This window comes from Miniopterus schreibersii, assembly GCF_964146895.1.
Source record: "Miniopterus schreibersii genome assembly, chromosome: 9".
In the NCBI taxonomy this organism is placed as follows: Eukaryota; Metazoa; Chordata; class Mammalia; order Chiroptera; family Miniopteridae; genus Miniopterus; species Miniopterus schreibersii.
In genome coordinates, this window is record NC_138118.1 from 81,059,654 (window position 1) to 81,081,313 (window position 21,660).

Consider the following 21,660-nt stretch of genomic DNA (forward strand, 5'->3'; position numbering starts at 1 on the left):
CCGATCGCCCGGACTGTGCCACCTAGAAATTAAGGCAACACAAAGGCAGCTGCCATAAGCCCGGTGGTGGGCGGCAGAAGTAACATTATGTTATCTGATACAAATTCATGAAAAGGGAAAATCAGGCTATCTTCTTATAAAAGATCAAAATTTATATAAGTGTCTTGGGCAGCGAGCAAGGCCTGACGCGTCGAATCAATCTTCCACTTAAGAGAAATCGATTTGGGAGAGAGAGAGAATGGCCCTGTTATCTTTCCTTCTGGTACAGAAAACAATAGTCGTGTTTCACCATTTATTTCAAGATATGCTTTGGAATGTTACCAGTTAACCCACAGAGGCTGGGACAGGGGGCCTTTAATGAAGGAGAAATCAAAGCCCAGGCCTCCAGGCCTCCTGAGTGCCAGAGAAACGGCTCGCTGTTCATTAGACAGGGGTGGCCTTGAGAGACGAGAGCTCCAGGGCCCACCAGCTGTTTGGGAGGTGACTCATCACTGACCTTCGTGAGACAAAACCCCGGCCCCTGGCAGACGCTCCCTGATGTTCCCCTGATCGATATTAAATGGAGTGCAGGACGGGTCAGCGTGCTCAGGGGTCTGGGGAACTCTCAGCAGCTCCCTCCTCTTGGCAACATGTCTGGAGACCTGCACAGGGTCATCCTCCAGGCTTTGTGGGTAGCTCTGTGCGATCTGGGCAACACTTTCTCCAACGATTTCCAAACAAAAACTGCCCCTGACTTGTTCTAACTTGACATCTGGATTCATCAGTGACCCGGTGCTGCAGTAACCTCAACACAGTTTCCGGAGGAAAATCTAGCCTTGAGCAGGAGAAACCTGCGGGTGCCTGGCCTTCTGCTCAGCTCGGGTACTGGTCTGTCTCCGTAATGTTCATAATATAATGAAAGTGCGACCATCTGTGTGATTCCTTGAGGATCTGCCCTAAATCAGCACTCTAGGACACCTGCCATCTAGCCTGTCTGCAGATAGTACAACATTGAACCATTTGTTATTTAATTCCTATAAAAATTTTGACTGATAGAAAAAAAAATGTGAAAGAGAAAGCCCAAGACCATGGTTCTAAATGCCATTTAGACTAGTTGCATTAGAATAGCAGGAACCTGTTAAAGACACAGACACCGGGGTCTCATCTCAAGCTGACTACAGGAGACGTTCCAGGAATAGAGCCCAGGAATCTGTATTTTGAACAAGGATTTTATCTGATTCTTATCAACGCTCAACTTGAGAACCACCAGTCCAAGGGATTCAGGATTCGGTCCATCCTCAGGGTACCTGAGGCTCTTCTATTTCTGGGTGGAATTAAACCTCTGCAGAGATAAACTACAATTTTACAGAGAAATACTAGTCTGATTTATAAATGTTTCCACGATAAAACGTCATCTTTTATTTCGGTTGCTATCACAGCTATGCCATTTCTGCTGCTTCTTTGCTATAAACATGTTAAGAAGGGCGCTGGAGTTCATCACTCAAAGTCAATGCTCTTTCTAAACAATAGCATGAACTCATCTTCCTAATTATAAAACCCATGCTATTCTCACTATCTCCCTTTTCTCCCGGGATGCCATTAAGCCTCACGCTAAACAAATTTGTTTCCTCCCTTCTCTTCAATCTCTTTTCCCTTTCAGTGGCCCCTGTATTAATCCTGTTTTGTAAGTAACAACAACAAAACTCCCAAAGTTCCCTTGGAACGAGGTGTGAAAAAAAATCTAAAATAAAAACTATAGTGCTTCGTCATTGTGATCCTCTGCTTTAGGATACTCGTCGGGACCCACCGGGGAGCGGCTTCCTCTGTTTCCCTCCACGCGCCTCCGTGGACATGATGCCGTGGGTCTAGGTCAGTCATGGGGCATCCTGAGGCCCTCAGAACTCAGGAGAGAGAGGAGATCGCTGTTTCCAGGCAAAAGCTTTCAGAACATTTTAAAATAAACAAAATTCCTCGCAATAGCAGAACTAAAACTAACCGTTAACCGGTTTGAAAGGCACTGCAGACCCAAAGTCATGACTCCGAGGGGAGCTGCGAGTGGACAGCCCCGAAGCCACAGCCGGGGAGCCGGCCTGCTGCAGGCCGCCGGCCGGGATGCGTTCCGGTCGCTCCGTCCGCTTTCTGAGCAAAGCTTTCGGAGGCCCTTAGGTGGCCCGTCGGGGACACAGCTGGCCCACAGCGGATAAACAACGGGTTGGCGCTCTCTCTCCCTTGTTCCTTCCCCTTTCGCTGGAAATGACTAGTTGACTAGCTCCTTTGATTAATGTAAAAGGTGGATTTCGTAATGCTCTAGGCTGACATGACCATTTCGTGATAAACCAGCGGTCTCGTCAAAGTTCTGAGCGTTTCAAAGTCTCTTTAAAGACCTGTGTCGGCAAGACCCGGATTAGCAGCAAACGCAGAGCTTTTGCAAATCCTTCATCGGGCTTAACTATGGCAGTCGGACGCCTTCGCCACACGCAGAAACCTACATGCAAACAGGACCGAAATTCAAAAAGCTCATAGAAAACATTTCAAGGCAAAGTATGAGATGAAAATGTATCGTCCATGTACTGATTTTTACTGATAAAAATTTGATATGTCCATAAATGGCGAGGGAACAACTGGACATCCACATGTCAAAGGTGAAGCCAGACAAAGACTTTCTACCCTTTACAAAAATTAACTAAACATAGATCGCAGGCCTAAATGCAAAACATGAAAGATAAAACTCTAAAGGATTAACACAGGAAAAAGTCTCCACAGCCTTGGGCAAGTGAAGACTTGTAAATATAACACCGAAGCCGTGGTCCGTGAAAGGGATCATCGATACGCTGGGCTGCATTAAAATTAAAGCTTGGGCTCTGTTCAAGACCAAGATATTAAGAAGACAAGCCACACAGACTAAGAGAAATATTTGCAGAACGCATGTCTTATAAAGGACCGTTATCCAAAAACAGACAAAGAGCTCTTAAAACTCTACAGTAAGAAAGCAAACAGGCGGATTTATAAATGGGCAAAAGATCTCAACTGACACTTTCCAACGAAGATACGTAGATGGCAAGTAAGCGTAGGAAAAGTTGCCCATCAGATGTCACTAGGGAATCAAAGCAACAATAGATACACACCTGTGAAAACGCCCCAACTCTAGAGCTGACACCACCAAATGCTGGGGGCCATGAGGAGCAGCAGGGACTCGCACTCGCGGCCAGTGGAAATGAAAAAGGGGCGGCCACTTCGGGAGAGAGGCAGGTGGTTTCTTCTGAAACTAACAGGCCCTTGCCATACAATCCAATGGTCACATCCCTTGGTACTCACTCGAATGAGCTGAAAACTTTGTCCTACACAAAAGCCTGCACCTGGGTGTGTATAGCGGCTTTGTTCACAACCGTCCCAACTCAGGAAAAGCCGAGAAGTTCCTCAGCAGGGAGATGGATCAACTGTTAACCGTCAGAAAATGGAATATTACTCGGTGCTAAGAAGCGACCTGTGAAGCGTGGAAAGGCCTGGACACTCCTACGTGAAAGGGGCCCATCTTAGCAGGCTGCGTGCCGTGAGGTTTCAACTGCAGGGCCTTCAGGAGAAGGCAAACCTGTGGAGGCGGCAGGAGGACCCGTGGTGGTCACGGCTTGGTGGACAGTGAGGGGTGAGTGGACAGAGCACGAAAGGCTTTTAGGACAGAGGAAATGTCCCGTAGGATAATAGCGAGTGCATGTTGCTGCACGTTTGTCAAAACCCACAGAATGAATGCACGACACCCAGAGTGAGCCTGACGTACACTATGGACTTGGGTGACTGTGATGGGTCAGTGTAGGTCCAGCACTGTAACAAATGCCCCCGTGGTGTGAGATGTTGACCGTGGGGGGGCTGAGTGGGTGTGGGGAGGGGCTCGGGCCATATAGAAAATGTCTGTACCTTCTGCTCAATTTTTCCATAAATCTAGAACTGCTCCAAAAATAAAGCCTATGAAAGATGCCTTTTAGGAGTCAATGTGACGCTAATAAAACTTTAAAAGCTTTCTCCTTTGTCAGTGGCATAGTTTTTCAGATCTAAACTTGGAATAAGCAAAGTATCCAAGTTAGCAGAGACCATCCTTCATAATCACACTTACAGAGAATTCTGAATCATACATTTATTACGTGATCTGATCTACTTTGAACTTAAATGGCTGTTGTATTTTTAGCTCAATATTAAGATTATGAATTCACGAGCTAATATATGCAACATGTATCACTGTTTATTTTTGCCATTGCTGTCACCACCATCGGGCCTATTCTGAATTGAGCAGGGCAGAGATCAAGGCCAATGCTTAGGGTGGTCAGAATAAACGAAGCAACGGCTGGGCAGCGGCAAGTTCCGTTCTGCAGAACGGGCCAAGGCGCAGGCTGGACTGGGGCAAGAGGAAAAGATTAGAGGATTAAACCTCCTAACTTAGAAATACCACATTTTCCACTTTCCCTCATATTCCGGAAATACTCCGGTCATTTGAAGACGCTAGGACTAGACTAACGATGGACAGTAAATAGTGTCTCCAATAGGGAGGCGTCTGCATATTCAGTGTGTGCTCAGATCCCCTTAGTTCCAAAGCAATGTGAAGTTGAAGGCACTTTTATGTGTGTGTTTTTATGATTTTTTAATGTTTTTATTGATTTCAGAGAGAGGAAGGGAGAGGGAGAGAGAGAGAAACATCGATGATGAGAGTCGTTGACCGGCCGCCTCCTGCACGCCCCCTGCTGGGGATCGAGGAGCCCGCAACCCGGGCCTGTGCCCCGACCGGGAATCAAACCCGCGACCTCCAGGATCCTAGGTCGATGCTCCACCACTGAGCCACGCCGGCCGGGGAAAGGCAGTAATTTTTAGTGGCCAACTCAATGTTGACAGACAGGCTTATGGAACTGAAAGGAAGTTGATAAACTATTGGAAGAGTTTTTCTTGCTCAGTCTCAAAGCCACGAGCAGACAGAAGGGCTGTCTCGGAGGCTGCTCCCCGCGGGCGGAACAGGACCCGCTAGGAGGCGGGAAAAGGCAAATCAGCACGACCGTGTTGGCTCATTCGGTTTCCATCGAGAGGAGAAAAGCAAGTATATTTCTACCAGTAAATCGCTTTTGGGTGGTTCGCATTAAGGAGAAATACCTGTGGTTGTTTTTTTAATTACAAAAGGCTCTATTTACCCAAATCTTGGCAAACTTTTAGAAAGGTGATTTTTCTCACAGTTGGGAGACGGAATTTGACAATCTGAAGACACAATTCAAAATTTCCCAAAGCCTGTGATGAACCATAGGCCAGAAAGAAAAAACAAACCTGCAATATACTTTTTAAAAAAAATTTCTCAACTAACTCTGAAGAGTTTGACGAATTGTAAGCATATTTCTAATTTTAAAAAATAATAAAATGGCCAGAGCAAAGTTATATAATATGAAAGTAGAAGTACTTCTGGTAATATCCAAATGCCTACAGCAGATTCCGAAGATGAGAAAAACAAAGTTACTTGTTCAAATTAACATTATTATACTACGAAATTATAAATGATGTCCACACAACCAGCATAATTTATGTCTAAAATATCTATCACAATAAAATGTATATGGATCTGATGTGATAAATATGTACATTTACGTATACTTTAGAAATTTTTCATATCTCCTATACAACACATGTCTCCTTAGAGAACATGTGTGAGGGCGTGTAAACAATATGTAGTGCATGTTCAGACGTACAGACGTGTGGACTTCGGCGCACCCACACCACACCCCCCAGGAAGCAACAGAAATTTCTTTAGAGAAATACACTTTTTAGATGAAGTTCAACAGAAAAGGAAACACTTTACATTGGATTCTTAAAATAACTAAACCTTTCCCACAATCCCGGTGCCTGCCCATAAAGACCTCTGTTTTCTGAACACATTCATTTATTTTAGATTGTCTCTTTTTCAGCAAAAAGCAAGAGTTCCATTTTATAAGTGCTCTGAATAGCAATAATGCAAAATAAGGCAACTGCCTACTTTCTGTCACGAGCAGGTGACAACCTTGAACATATTCTCACTAAACTGACTAATGTCACAGTTTGCTCTGCCTCGCTGCTCTTTTGCATTAAGCAAGAAATATGCATGAAAACAGCAAGACCAATATTCAGGGCTGGGAAAATAAAAAGATAGAAAAGAAAAAATTAGATTTGATTTCCGCCTTTGGAACTGTCGGGGGAAAGCAAACAGTCCGTAGGCCCCAGCGCGTGAGAACAGCCATGTCCCCAGCGGCGGCTGCCTTTCGGCCCTGGAAGAAGACGTGGGGCTGAGCTAGGCTGACCCGCAGGGACCCGTGGCTGACGTGGAAAGTAAGCAAAATGCAAGGAAAGCCTGAAATAAGCCTAAGTTACAAGCCCCTGAGATCTGCAGGCGGCTGCCAAGAGCCCACTCTACTTGCGAGCTAGTAAATCAGCCTGGGGAAGGGTCACGGGTGCTGCCGGAGGAGTCGAGACTCCTGGCCCAGGGACAAAGGACGGTTTATTATTCAGGGCAACCCCGGTAGCTGATGCAGCAGAATTTGTGCTGGTTCCTTCAGCTGCACGATCCTCAGGATGACGCAAAGCCACCAGGTGGCCTTCAGAATGTTTGCTTGGTCATGACATACGTCACTTTCCCCTCTCCTGGCCGAAGCCAGTCACATGGACAAGCCTGACACCCACGGGGTGGGAAAGGCACTGTTCTCAGGGGAGGAGGGTTCCCATCCCACACAGAAAGAGGCGGGAGGCACGATCGCCTTGGGGGGGGATGGAAACAGCAGCGCATTCTCTGCGTAGCGCTCTCGGTAAATGATACGTTCTCGGCGTGACACACCGTGACTAGTTACATTAGGACAAAACAGGAATTTAAAAGCTCCCCATGTTTTAAAACTGTTTCTAACTGTTCTGTGTGACATTTATGGTCGTAAAGGATAGACCGAGTTCAATAATTATCTTTTAAAACCCTGACAGTGGAAACGGGCTCCGTAAGATGGTACATAACTTGGGACGAGTGGAGTAGGGTTGGCAAGCCCGGGGCAAATACGCACAGGGACACATGAGCACGAACAACACTTTTAGGAGGCTTAAAGAATAAAAAAGTTTGCTGCTATTAAGAGAATAAATATATACGTAATGCAAAGGTTGGACCAGGCCGTAACTTGACAGTCACAACAACAGCTCCTAGAAGAATTCTTTAACAAGTGCGCTCAGCACCTCTCATGCTCCCTTTTGAATTTCTCTCGAAATCACCTACAACCAACAGAGGGTGTGTGAAAAGTTATTTATTTACTCACACATTTTACCCTGGGTTGTTTTCGCCATGATTTTCCTTCAGCCGTCTCTTTATCAAGTAATCTCTCTGAACTCAATACCTGCTCATCGCCTCCCATTCGATTCTAACCCGGCATGAAATAAACATGCTTTATACGGAGGCCAATGAGCAGATTAAAAACTATCTACTTACTCTATATGCCTCGCTTCAAATCCGAAGCCATAATTTTGGAATTGGAAGAACTAGGTCGATCAATCCCATTCCACCCACTCTTTTGACCCATAACTACTTTCTCTTCTGACAATCCCATGAGCCTTGATCGACGGATCACATCCATCCTTTCAACGCGGCTGTGTTCCACGCGAGGCATAGCTTCTAAACTATCTCAATGTGTAAACATCTAAATATTTAATATCTAAACACATTTATCTATCAGCATGCCACTTATCTAAACTCAGGGGGGTTTTTGATGATTTAAATATTCTTACCCACATTTAACATAAGTGCTTACATTTCAGTATTTGAAATTCATATATTTGAAAATAAACGGTAGCTACTTCCTGCATTATTTATTATGTTAAGTGTGAAGAATTGCATACATGCGACTCTTTACTCATTGTTGGGCCCAAAAGTGTCAACTGAATGAGTGGAAAGACAAACACTGCATCTTCAACTACAAAATTAGGACTGAGGCTTCTCTGAAATTTGAAGTTTTCTATTTTGAAAAGAAATGTGAATACACTTCCTGTCCTTCGGCATTGTCACATCCTGTCGGGACTCTGTGTCCTACTCAGTGTCACTCTTGTCCCCTGCACTCAGTCAGCATTTACTCCGAGTCCTATTTCTTAATTATAAACAATTGTTTGCCGCCCCAGCTCAGGCTGGTGTGCTTTTACCTTACCAAGGCCCTTCTCTTGAACTTCCTGCAATGTTAGTAACAGATGGTGGAGCTTCTCGGAGACAGAAAATGAGACTTTGCATATCAATGCGAATCTGACAAGTGACTTAATCACAAAAGACACTCTCCTCCAAAAAACAATCAGCTAGGCAGCGCTGATGAACCCAAAGAAAAAGTCATCGCAGATACAGCCTTTGCTGAATGTTTCACTTTTTGTTAATTAAGCGAGTTCACCCAGAAGGCAGCTTTCCATTTATGGTATTTAGCCCGGCTTCAGTTCTGTTTCCAAAGGGGGAAATCGAGTGAGAATCCTGCAGTTTTTCCCCCAATTATTCTTTTCCAAGGAGTATCAGAGCACTTAAGGGTCAATGAAATATTAATACAAAGCAGAATTACTTCAAAATTCATCTAGGTGTGTCAAGGAGCATCTATGTATTGGGAGCTACGGGGGTAAAGGGGTAGAGAGACGGCAAAAGTACTGCTGAGAAAAGCAATTACGGGACTCGGGGTAGCAGGGATTTCTATGGCCTTTGGACAGTGTTTTAAGGACACAATTGGCATGTTTTAAAAATTGTATTTTTTTTTTAATAGCAAGGCCTGACACGCATCCTTGACCATGAGTATCTACTGTATATGTGGTCTGGGTTCAGATTTCAGGCTTTTTGCTTTGACTGGACTTGGAGTAGTTTCTCACTGGGGTAAAGGAGAGAGGAAAAGCAATTTCAGCAAGTGGCCTACGTGACGAAGGGAAATGCAGAGGAGCACAAAGTGAGCGTCACATAAATGCAAGTAATTAGCTATAGAGATGGGAGCAAGGGTCCCAAGACGGCAGTGGCATGGGGGTACTCAGATTATGGGGGGGGGGGGAGAAGGGAGGCTGCCTGAGGCACAGAGTGAAGAGGACAGGGCACCTCCTCCTCTTGGCACACTCCAGGCGCTGGGTGCATCGGCGCCCCTGTGCCACCTGAGCGCGCCATTGTCAGCACAGGCAGAGAGTTAGGTATCGACAGAAGACAAGGGAGAAAACAGGCTGAGCCTGATTAAGTTGGGAAACTAGTTTCACAGACACTCCAGGGAACAACCAGCCAGCTCGTCTGGATTAACTAGGGGGAGGGGGAGGGGGAGATGGGGGAGAAATTCCTTTACTGAGCCACACGCAGTAGACGCCAAAATGGTGACCCTAGAGGGGAGGAGACAAACCTGGGAAAGTCTTGGGAAAAGATGGAATGGGTAAAGGGCACAAGCCTGGGAGAAGCCAGGGAAGGGACTGGCTGCTTTGAAAGCAAGCCTGCTCGCTCCCCAGGCCAAGGACTCGCAGGGAAGCTTGACCAAGGCCTCGGCTTCTCTTTTCGGCAGCCGCGTGGGCCAGAGCGTCACGGAGCCCCGGCGGCAGGTGTGCAGAGGGAATGAGGCGCAGGGAAGATAAATAACTGCCAAGGTGAGCCTCGGGTGCTGGGGCGATGCAGCTCTGGGCCCCGTGGACCCCCCTGGGCCTGGTGGGCCAAGGGCAGGCTGCTGCCACCAGAGCTAGAGCCTTCCACCGGGGCGCAGAGCTGAGCCTCCCGGTCCAGGTGAGGCATCAGGGGTGGTGGACCTGGGCACAGCAACAACGTGGGCGGCTTCTGCTCACGGACCTGCTGGGGAAGCGCCTCGTGGGGTGTGGCAGCCTTTTCAGGGCACCCTGACCAACCTTGCCTTGTCACTCAGATCTACTGCACATGTCATAGGAGTTGAAATCCCTGAAACTGCTTTCCTGCACAGCGAGGAAGAACCGATTTCCGACCAGTCTTCCTCGGGTGACATCCAGCCCCAGTCCTCCCCGACGGTGAAACCTCCCAGTCCTAATGTCTTCCTCTCAGGGTCTTCTCTGTCCTATCTAACAATAAGACGCGGTCTTACAGAGTATTCCGTGCTGAGAAATACAACAGTAGAGCTTCCATGCATCATTCTTTGAGGGCTATCCACATTTTACCGCTGGTTTCTCAGAGACACAAAGCCTTACTAAAACTAGAGGAATGGATCTCAAACGTAGGGCATTTCACATGAACGGGCTGGTTCTGGGCAGGTTCCCAGGTTCCCTAAGTCAAACCCCCTGCTCAGCCACACACTGGCCACGCCAGTATTTTTATTTTTATTTTTTTTACAAGATGTTCAAAGAATCTCAAATGAATGAAAACAACCTCAACTTTGCATATAGCAAAAAAAATCATACTTCTATGTATGCTATTGGTTAAAGGAAATTTTATTTAAAGGAGATATTTTTACTCACACCCTCCTCAACCAGCGACCCATTCGTATGGTAGCTAATGATTGCTATGCCCGTAATTAGTGTGCTCAGGCTGCCATAACAAATTACCACAGACCCGGTGGCTTCAACCACAGGCACTTCTTTTCTCCCGGTTTTGGAGGCTGGGAGCCAGAGCTCAGGGTGCCGGCACGGTCGGGTTCTGGTGGGAGCCCTCCTCCTGGCTCAGAGAGGGCTGCCTTCTCCGGGGGTCCTCACGTGGCACAGTGATAGCCCAGGGGTCTCTCTCTCTCTTATCAGGACGCTAATCCATTCATGAGGGCTCCACCCTCATGGCCTCACCCAACCCTGGTCACCTGCTAAAGGCTCCCTCTACGAATACAATCGCACTGGGGGCTGCGGCTTCGACAAGGGGTCGTGGGAAGACACAATCCAGTCCACAGCAATGAGTGAACTCTGCTAACACGTCTCTACAGTAAAACGTGTGAGCCATAGAGCAATGTGTGTGTGCGCGGGGAGATGATAGCTGGGAAGTAAGAGCCCAGTTATGACCCACCCACCCCCAAATCTCACCATGTACTCTCATTGTAACGAGTTTCTGAGCGTCGGCTCTCGGTTTCACTCTGGCTCGAGCCGGTGGCAACGCCTCCCCTTGCGTGTGGAAGCAACAGCCAACCCAGCTGCCTCCGGCTTTTGTCTGAAAGCTCCTCGTGTCACCAGGTGAGCCTCCAGCTCTTATGTTTCAAAAATAAGCCTGACTGCGCTCAAGTGCATCCCCGAGCAGGCGGGTTTCTGAAATGCCTGAGCTCATTACCCGCCCGGTGAGCTTTCTGACGCTGACATTTCCCGGCCGCCACGTGCCCGGCCCCCCGAGGGCCGTCCCCCCAGGAGCTCCCCGGGCCTCAGGGCTCCGGATGAAACACTCAACATGCTGAGCAACATCGCAGAGCAAGTCACTCAAGGAGCCGACCTTCCCTGAGACGCAAACTCCAGCCGAAGAGTTTCTACCCGCAGCTCTTTTCATTTTGAATATGAGGCTCTTGTGAGTTAAAAAGCATGGGTGAAGCAGCGTTAACGGGCGTGACGAAGGCTGGGCGAGCGAGACCAAGGGGAGCCGAGAGAGGACACCTGGCCTGTTACTTGGGGAAGGACTTTGTTTTCCTTCGTCGCTCAGCCCATTTGTTTTGTCTGTGACTAAAGAAGGGGGACCTGTGCAGAGTCTGTGGTCACAGCAGCTGCAGCGATGCTGGATCCAGACAACCCTCTGAGCTCCTGCAGCCAAAGCCCATCGCCCGAGCCCAACCGCAGCCCGGGACGTCAGAGACTCATAATCGGAACAGTCGACTCACAGCCCAGTTACTGCCCACGGTGCTCCGAACGACTGAACGACAATCCTGAAGCTTGGAGCACTGGGCTTTGCGGAGGCAGGGGACAGGCGCAAAGACTCCTCAGACAGTTCCCATGGGGGGACACCTCCAGCAGAGGAGCAGGACCAGGACCAGCACGGGGCAGGCCCTGCTCCGTTACCCAGCCAGCCAGCCCTGTCCCCACAGGCCGCCGCAATGCGCAGAGCACCCCACGGGCACTGCGCCTGGCGCTCTGCACACCTACACCTTTCCCCGAACCAGCCAGCCCACCTCCACTCCTCTCCCGACAACCCCACCAACTTCTTGTTCTGGAAAACAGCCACGTCTGCACGGTGCCGGAACTGAAACAGAATCGGAATTTCCAGAAAGAAAGGAAAAAAAGTAAAGGAGACTATCATTTTGTTTTATTTTTTTTAATGTTTTTATTGCTTTTAGAAAGAGAGGGAGGGAGTGAGAAACATCAACGTGAGAGAGAAACATCGACTAGTTGCCTCCCACACATACCCAGACTGGGGATCGAACCCGCAACCCGGGCATGTGCCCTGACCCGGAATCGAACCTGTGACCTGCTGGTGCCTGGGAGGAAGGTCAACCAACTGAGCCACACCGGCCAGGGCTCTGAATTATTTTAATATTCTCTTGGAAAAAGGAAGCTCTAAGTTTTTCTAAGACTAGGAAACCCAATCGCTTTTACCGTTTTCACAATTTAAACAGTTTCTTCCGTGGTTACTTGCTCACACATAAACCGCTTAAGTAAATAACAAATACTAGAATTTCTGCTCCCAGAGTTCAGGAAAATCCTGTGAGTAGAAGCAACTGTATGTGGGGCCATTAAAACTTCTAACAAGAGAAAATACCTATTTAAATAGCATGCACCCTGGTTCAGCACTGGCACGTGGCTCACACTGACCCTCTGCGCTGAGGGCCGGAGGTGAGACTGTCCCTCTCCTCTGGCTCACACTGTGGCAGGTAACACGGAGAGGCTGCCCTGGCAACGGGCATGGGGTCAGGCATCCGCAGGCCTTGGGGTGGGGGAGACGGGCATGTGGTCCAGCTGAGGCTGGAAGACACCCCTTAGTTAGCTCTCAAGGTTCAAAACACCCTCAAAGTGCATTCGCCATTGCCTTCAGGGACAAGTGAGGGGACTTTGTGATGCTTCGGGGTAGCCACCGCCGCCCAAATAATTCCTCTGCCTGCTGATTTCTACCTCTCCATTATTTTCTCTTTCTATGGTGATGCTGAGTGGAGGAGACAGATTCATGCTTCATTTATAAGAAGTTGAAAGTAACATTTGCAAGGGACAGTGTTCCTCCCTCTCTCTCTCCACCCCCCCCCTCCCTGCAAGGTTATTAGACTCCCTCCTTTGGAGGAGAGGAGGGGACTCAGAGAGAGGAGGGATCTGCTCTCCTCCGTAGAAGGAGGGGCTGCTGCTGTGGGTAAGAGAAACCAGGGGCTGAGCGCGCAGCACGTCTGATGAACTCGAAGACACTGTAATTTATCCCAGGCCCAGTTTACTCCGAACCGAGCCGGGGAAACATACAGAGTCTATTTTGCATCTGTAAATGACTCTGCTTTGCATGATTCATGATGTTTTCGGTTGGTTTATTTTTAAACTGGACTGAAGTTATAGGAAAGCGCATTGGAACAGATATTCTAATAAAAGGATCGCGGGAATAGGCCCCGTGGTCCTGTCAGAGCCTTTCAGGAATGAAAAACAGGGTATAAAAAGCAATGGTTCTAAAGAGGGCATCTTCCCAAAGGTAAGGATCATGACGTATCAATTAGGGTCATGTCCATCTTTAAACACATCCTATTTAAACCCTCTACATGAAAGGGTACCTTATGCATAATTTTTAAAAAGCACAAATACTAAATTTCCTTTGGTGAGACAAAGAACGGGTAATGTGGATAATGAACTCCAAGAGCTGGGAGAGAGGCAGTTAGAGGGACAGCTAGAGGGTGGACAAGCAGGTCATATAAATGCACATTAATACTATATTGTTATATGAAACCTGTAACGGCTGTAGAGAGACTCCCCTGCAATCAGACAGTAGTTTCATCTAAAGGGGAAATACTTCAGCTAAAGCACGATAGATTTCCCCCCAAAATTAAAAATAGAGAAGTAGCATGTGACTATAATAAAATCAAATAAGAACAAGCTCTGGAAAATTTATTTAAGATCCTATAAAGAATACTTCTGTGACTCAACAGGATAATACTATTTGAAAAGATATAGCAATTTAACCAACAATGTCCATCTGGGCAAAAAAGGTTATTTAAATACCATGCACTGTGATGAATGACCTTTGAAATGGCCTTGCCCATTTTGTACTATTAGTTTTCGGACAGTTCAAGGCAACACACTAAATCTGGAACAAAAGCCCAGTGAAATCATGCCTTTAGACTTAAAGAATTCACTCACTTAATGGCATTACCACCCCCTATTCTGTACATAAATTTTCTTTGTTTGAAAGACTGAAAAATACCTATACTTTTTCATTTTGGGGAGGGTTGTTTTATTTTTTTTAATCTCAGAAGAAACACACAGTTAAGTTTGTTTTAAAAGCCTTTGGACCAAATATTTTAAGATCAGAATTTTTCCTTGACCACAGTCAACATAATTCCATAGTGACTTACAAAAATGACATCATTTATAATCTTATTATTTTTTTGAAGTGAATTTTAATTTATATGAACAACTGAGAGACAGAGAAACACAGATGTATGAGAGGAAAACTGACTGGCTTTCCCCTGCACGCCTCTTACTGGCCACTGGGGATCGAGCCTGCAACCTTTCCGTGCACTGGATGAAGCCCAACCGACTGAGCCACACGGGCCAGGGCCAGGGCCAGGAAAATTCCTAGTGACAGGAGGAGGGCTGGAGAAGAATTATCCAGGAGTCACGCTATCGGAATCCCTGCGATTCATGCTGACGCTGTGAGCCCTGGATGCCCTGTCCATAGAGCGCACCGTGGCTCCGATTCTCGCCACTGTGACCAAGACCTGCATCGGTACTTGCTAGATTCACCAAGTCAGACAAATGTCCACATACCACAGACCCATGTGGGTCTGACTTTAAAAAATATCTAAAACTATGGTTCGAGTGGCCCGCTGTGGGCCCCGCATATGACTCCACTACACAGGAGACAATCGCCAAAGCCACTGGCGATCAAGCTGACCTTTAAACCCTCCTGCCAGTCATTTCGGTAAATATAACCAATCAGATGGTGACACAAAGCAAAGACATTTTTAAGATCCCTTGATAAGCTTTAGGAAAATTTAAAAGTTCCAAAGAAAGTTATCCCCCCCAAGCTTAGTCAAAAGACAGCGTCATTTACATAGTTTGGTGTCTGCATATTAAGAAAAGTGGAGAGAACTCGCCCAGCAACTATTTAATAAGCAGCTGCTCGTTTAAAGGAGGCAATTCGATCTCACGCCTTGACTCGCGGTACGTTCCGGGGCAGGCTCTCTCTGATGGTATTGCCCAGGCAGAGCAGTAGCCAACTTTCCTCCCCCTTTGAACCCCACTTTTGGTCCATGTAAGTTTTCTAAGGAGTCACCCGTTGTGTCTTACAAATTGTAAGGGTCTTTCCATCTCACGTTTAAAAAAACCCTAAGATCTTATAAAATTAATTGCTAAATTCCTACCACTGCAGAGACGGGACTCAGCCTTGGCTCCTGACTCACCGTCAGTGAGTATATATTCCAAAAAAAATGCACCCACTTAATCCTGTAACTAGACGGCGCAAAGGAACAGTGCCTGCCACGCAGTGAAGCCTGGCGGCGATGCCGTGGCCATTCCTCCTCCCTGAAAATGAGATCGGTGGAAATGACTTGACTCGAGCAGAGTGACGGAGACACGAGAGCACCTCTGATTTGGTGACGGTGGGAGCCGGGCTCGCCTCTGCTCTCGGGGGTCGCGGCTGGCAATGATTTCCGCCGCCCTTGCTGGCCGGCAGCACCCTTCCCTGCTCTGCTCGTCTGTGCCGATGTCCCCGCTGTAGAGTAAGGAGTCCAGCTAGGAGCGACGATGGCCCTCGGGGACGCTGTGTGGCTTTGGCAGTCCGGGCATTTCTTTGTTTTGAACATGGCTCCAGAGAATGGGCCTTTTTCTGAGAATGACCTATCTTGGTTATATAGATCATTTTAATTATAATGGCTTTCTTTTCATTGGCTTTGGCGTTTTTATGAAGTACATGCCTTTGTCCCTGTGAGCCAAGTGAAAATTATATCTAAAATATGCGAGGTTGCTAGTTCCCAGCATTTTTAAAGGGAACCGTGAGAAACATCCAGAAAACACCACGGTGAGGTTTTATGATTTTAAGACCCATAGGACGGACTGTTGTTACCATTCATTGCATATGAAATACAGGTTAATTTAGTTCCTACCAAAATGTTCTAATGAACAAAAGCATGTCCTATAGGAAAACAAGAAAATCTGACCAATTCAAGTCTAAGGATCATTTTTCAAAGAAAGTGTGACGTGAACACTGTATTCGGATCCTGTCCACACCGTCTAATGACCTTTTCCATTATTTGAAAATGGCTGATTTTAAATAAAAGTTACTCTAGCTGCTCGAGAGAATGTACACAAGGAAAATGCTCCACTTCAGAAATAAATAAAAGGAAATGTCAATTCACCCTCACGCGTCCACAGGATTATCCGTCTCGTGCAAGCGACGCGTCTCCAAGGCAGCTGGGCCCCCGGCCGCCCAGGCACAACCCCTTCGTTCGCAAAGTGGGTTCCATGCGATATTAGATTTTACCAGCTATTCTCTCCACCCTCTCAGAACACTGTCCTACCCAGTCCTTCTAGGGGGCTCAGTGCTTTCTGGGGGGCTTAGTCCACCGTGTCTACCCTCCAGAGGCCCTGTGGTCCCCTGGCCTAGAGAACGCACGCGGGCTTGTAACTCTGATCACTTGCCTTCCTCGCAGGTGGGGCCTCGCCTCAGTCGTGGATCCACTGACCCCCTTACTGGCTCTTCCTGGCCCCAGGGCACCTCTTGATAGTGACAAGTGAACTGGGAGGTTAAAGGGTCCAGGGCAGTTCTTATTGCCCATGACTTGAGTCTCGGCCCTTATAATCTCTCAATCTTTTCAATATCTCCCAAAATGCCTCCCCAATCCCGCCCTTCGTCCTGTGGTCTCAAAAATATCACAACTTTCCTTTTCTTTCCCTTTCTTTCAACTACTTGCATCTCCAAGAACACTGCCTGCTTTGCTGCCCTGGTTAATCGCAGACCGTATTTCTTTTTATACCAAAAATGCATAAAGTCGGGGAAAATTTAAAACAGGCATGAAAAGGTAGTCAGTCTCCTAAAATGTTCGCTTCCAGTGTGTATTATGGAATCCAGCAGCCTCTCTCTAACGCGGCCCTTGTCCCTCCTGATCCCTCCCCACTCCGAATCCAGGCCAAAATCAATGTGGGAAAGCAGGAAATGCTAAACAACGTCCCGAAGACATAAATGAACGCCTTGCGTGTGTACAAAGAAAACATTGACTTTTCCTCTCCTTTATTTTTTCCACTAGTTTTTAAAAAGTAAAAACTTTCGGAATCTCATTAAGTTCAAGAGGAATCCTATGGAGACTTCACCCGCATGTCCATGTTTGCTTAGAGATCGTCACTTTCAGACCATCAGCTCATCTCACTGTAATATATCTAAGGCCCGTTTGTTCTAAAACTATCGTCGATTAGGCATATTTGCTTCAAGAAGGCATTCTCGGGGGCTAATGCTTTGATAATAAGGTGTCCATAAAATAAACGGTTAGATCTTTCGCAGGTGGCTGGGAAGCCAGAAGAACGCGGCTCCCGCTCTCAGAGAGGGGGGGTGTCGGGCAGTTTCTGCACATAAATTGTTCGGTTCTGCTTCATGCTTCCCGAACACAAATTGCTCACAGGTGACACTATGATCACACACCTAAGAATCAAATACTTTCATACACCATGGAAAGGTTATCTTTGCCTTGAAATATTAAGGCAAAAGTTGTTTTTGTGTGTTTTTTTCCCCTAATGTCCTTTGGTCAGTGAAGTTAAAATAAATGATTTATTTTAGATACTAAATAACAAGTATTTCCATGATAAATGTATAGTCCTTACAACAAATCAGTGCCCCCCCCAAACAGTGAAGGTATCTTAGTGGCTCATGACTTCAAACAAGATGAAAATGATAGGAAAACGTCAAAGACGGAAAATGCACAAGCTAAATGGAGGCTGTGGAAAGAAAGGGTCCCATTTGTGTTCTTACCGAAATGAAGGAATATCTATAAAAACATTTCAAATGTAAGTGCTGAAACCAGCATTTATAATAAATGGAAGACAGAACGAGAGGCCTTTCTAATAGAAGCAGTCTGCTAATTTGAAATAATTAAAATCACTAATTGAAAATTCACAGCTATGCCTTTACACACACAGCAACTGCACTGTTTATATGTTTTCAATTGAAAGCAAGCAGAAAATTTGTCGGTATTTATTATAAGCAGTTGCTTCTGGGTGCCAGCAAAGAACAACAACAAAGCTGCAACAGAGAAGGTTCCATGGAAGCGGGGGGGGGGGGGGGGGGCCCTAACGTGTTTCACAGAGCAAAGGAATTTCCAAGAGAAGTAAGTGCTCGCCCAACACTCCAAGCAACCATAAGCCTGCAGGTCGGAATCATCAAATAAATGTCTTTCGTGTATAATCCAGTAAATGCAAGTGGTAATACGCCCTACAAAGATTAAACTGTATGTTTGTGATAATTACTATTCAAAAGCAAGGAAGACCTTAGAAGTTCTTACTGTCGTTGCAACTAGAAAGAGGTAGGAGTCTTCTCCCGAAGGTTTTCCCACTTACCTGTGATTCTGATCCGAGCATCTCTGTCGTTGTACTTTTAGCCAACGGTGAGTCAAAGCGACTGCACCTCTGTGACGGTGATGTGACCCATCATGATAGGCAAAGAGACTGTCTCGTAGACACCACCACCATCAGGCTTTAGACAAAACCATGTGGGCGCACTGTTCTGCAAACCTACCTGCAGGTGTTCCATATTAACTTACACATAAATATTAAACTATAGCCGTGACCCCCTCTAGGGAAACCTGACGGGTGAAGATCCAAGTTTTTAACCAGACATAGGTAACCAGAAATCGAGTGCAATTCCCATGAACCAAAAGTCTCTTCGCTTTACATAATGAGTCATTGTGGGGGTTCATAACACAGAAATGTACACATTCAAAATGAAAATGTATATGGAACGATCCGTTTAGTCACATATTTTATGTACTGTAAACACGGCGTAAGAAACGCCTACATTTCTGCTATAAACTTAATGTGACAAAATGCTACTTACCAATGTGATTGCCACGATACTTGCATTTTTAGCAAACAATATAGAAAAAGGAGGACAACAGGTCTTTTACACATTCTGTACATTAAACACTAACTGAAAGCATAAGATAAAAAGCATTTCTGAGGGGGCAAAGAAAGACCCTCCCACTGGGATCAGCCAGTCAGCTGGAAGCATGTTTTCATCTTTCATTGACGGGTCTGTGTTCTTCTCAATGGGACACAGACACACACACACACACACCACCCCACCCCACCCCACCCCACCCCCCCGATGCCTTCGGTGACCTGCCTATGATCCTCGAGAGGAAGCTTTCAGACATGAACGGTTCCACCATGAAGTTCATGAGCAGTCGCGGCTGGGTCACATCGGCACCCAATCCGACCCACGTTGGTCCCTACCTGTGACATCCAACGGTAACAGCAACAAGGTGACTTACCGGCCCAAAGGAATTGCTGTCAAAACTGTGTCCGTGATGATCGCCTTCCACCCAGATATGACCACGAGGTACCTTGACGTAGCGGTTTTTGTGCCCCATGGTTCTAGGAAGGAAGAGCAGAGCCCGTGAGACTAGAGCAGGAGGGAGCCAGGAGCGAGGCTCGGGAAGTGAGGAGGCCTGACCCTGCCATCGCGACACAGCAGGTCGCCGCGGGTGACGCGGGGGGCCGCGCAGGAACTGCCTGCTGAGGGCATGCGCGCTGGGATTCTGAGTCCCGGCCACACTTTTTCTTTTTCTTTTCCCATTTCTGTAGGGAGGAATTCCTGGCCAGTGTGACTCAAGTGGTTGAGCATCACCCCATGCACCGCGAGGGTCATGGGTCCAATTCCTGGTCGGGGCACAGGCCCAGGCTGGGATTCGGTCTCTGATCGGGGTGCGTGCAGGAGGCAGCCAACCGATGTCTCTCTCTCCCCCCCTTCTCTCTCTCTTTAAAAAAAACAATGAAAAGATATTTCTTTTAAAAATGCACTAGCATCAAGTATTATGCTTTGCTACATAATTTAATTTACAATATCCTAAATATGTTTCTATGAAATTCAATAAGCCCTAACAAAATACTAATCTATTTTTTGCCCCTAACATTTCCTTCTAAGTCAATATTCAACCCTTGGTCAGTGGTAATCTTCCTTTTTCTAAGTCAAAGAAACTTCTCACACCACCTGACAGCACTTTTTGTGACCTCTTAATTCTCTAAACTTCAGGATGTATCAGCAAGAAAAAACACTGGTGATCTCGTGCTGGACACAAACTATTGATGTCAGTTGGAAATTTTTTATCAGCACCATCTGAGTTGGAATATCGCCCTTGAAAATGAGGAAAGGTTTAACCACTTTGAAGACTGTGTACTCCGTGAAGATCAGCAGTCAGGGACACACGTTTACAGAAACATGCGGTGAGCCCACGGCTGACAAGGACACGGAATTAGGAGAGGCCCTGCGTTGGTGGCAACGGAGAAGGTGGCAGCCGGCTCTCCTGCGCTGCCTAACTTTTCCAAATTTATTAATTAGGCTAAAATGTTCATCCCTTTTGACCTAGTTGTTCTCGTAGTAGAGCTCCGAAGAAATAATAAGAAATATGAACAAATATTTATTATTATATACATGTTTATCTTTCTAAATATCCAGCAGCACAAGATGGGTTAAATAAATTATCATACAACCAGTTAAATTAAAGGGACAGAGAGAGAATAAAGTATTATCCCAATTCTATAATAAATCCTTCAGGGGACAGAGTCTGTTAATTTTTCTTCTTTTTAGTCCCCAAAACCTTCGGGAAAACACCTCATCTAATGACGCTTTTCAATAAATGTCGGCTGGATAAGGGAATGAATGGATGCCACCCCCAAGTCTACAGAGCTAAGCTCACGGGTCTTTGGGATGGGGTCCCCATCAGGCCATTTTTGTTAGTGAGTCGTGCATGTGCATATGCAGAAGAACACATAAAAAAGACAAACTGAACGTGAATTGGCGCAAGAGCAATTGAAACTATTCGTTATCTGGGATGGTTTTTAATTTTCGAGATAATTTCAGTGTTGAATTACTTTGTGCTCGATCAGTAAATCATTCATGCGAGGAAGCGATGTTGCGGCCCGCAGAAGCCACCCGTAAGTTAACGAGTGCTGTTTATTTTTAATTACCACTGGGAAGAAAAGTCTTGGCTTTTTAAAGGAAAGCGAGACCCAGTTGGTCGCGTCTTACCATCCCACACTCTAATAAAAGGGTTCGGTGAAGACCAGCCAGTTACCTCCTGACACCCCGACTGCTTCTACCGGGGGGTGGCCTCTCGGAGCCAATGCCCCGCGTCGGGTGTGAACGGGGGGAGAACGCCCTTTCTTCCCCTGAACTGTCGGCAAGCCCCCTCCCCCAGGAAGCCCAAGCATTTATTTGTTCGCCTTAGGAAGACAGCTATTTTGGATAAATAGTCATAAGGGAAACAATCACCTGTCTTGTCTCTTGGAAGAATCATTCAAGCCGAAAATGAGGTAAAACCAGCATAAAATCATTCCTGCACTGAAATGGTAGGTTTTTAAGTCAAACACACACCAGGAAAATAATCTAAAACTCAGATTCGGTTTCAAGGTCAT

The 21,660-nt window shown here is 46.5% G+C and overlaps 1 protein-coding gene across 1 annotated transcript in view; it reads right to left on the bottom strand.

Annotated features, from left to right (window-relative positions):
• IMMP2L (inner mitochondrial membrane peptidase subunit 2) overlaps window positions 1-21,660 on the bottom strand; it is a 395,161-nt gene that overhangs the window by 63,835 nt on the left and 309,666 nt on the right. Inside the window, exon 6 of the mRNA XM_081147358.1 lies at window positions 19,518-19,620. Coding sequence (XP_081003484.1) covers window positions 19,518-19,620 — 103 coding nt within the window. The remainder of the gene's footprint in view (window positions 1-19,517; window positions 19,621-21,660) is intronic.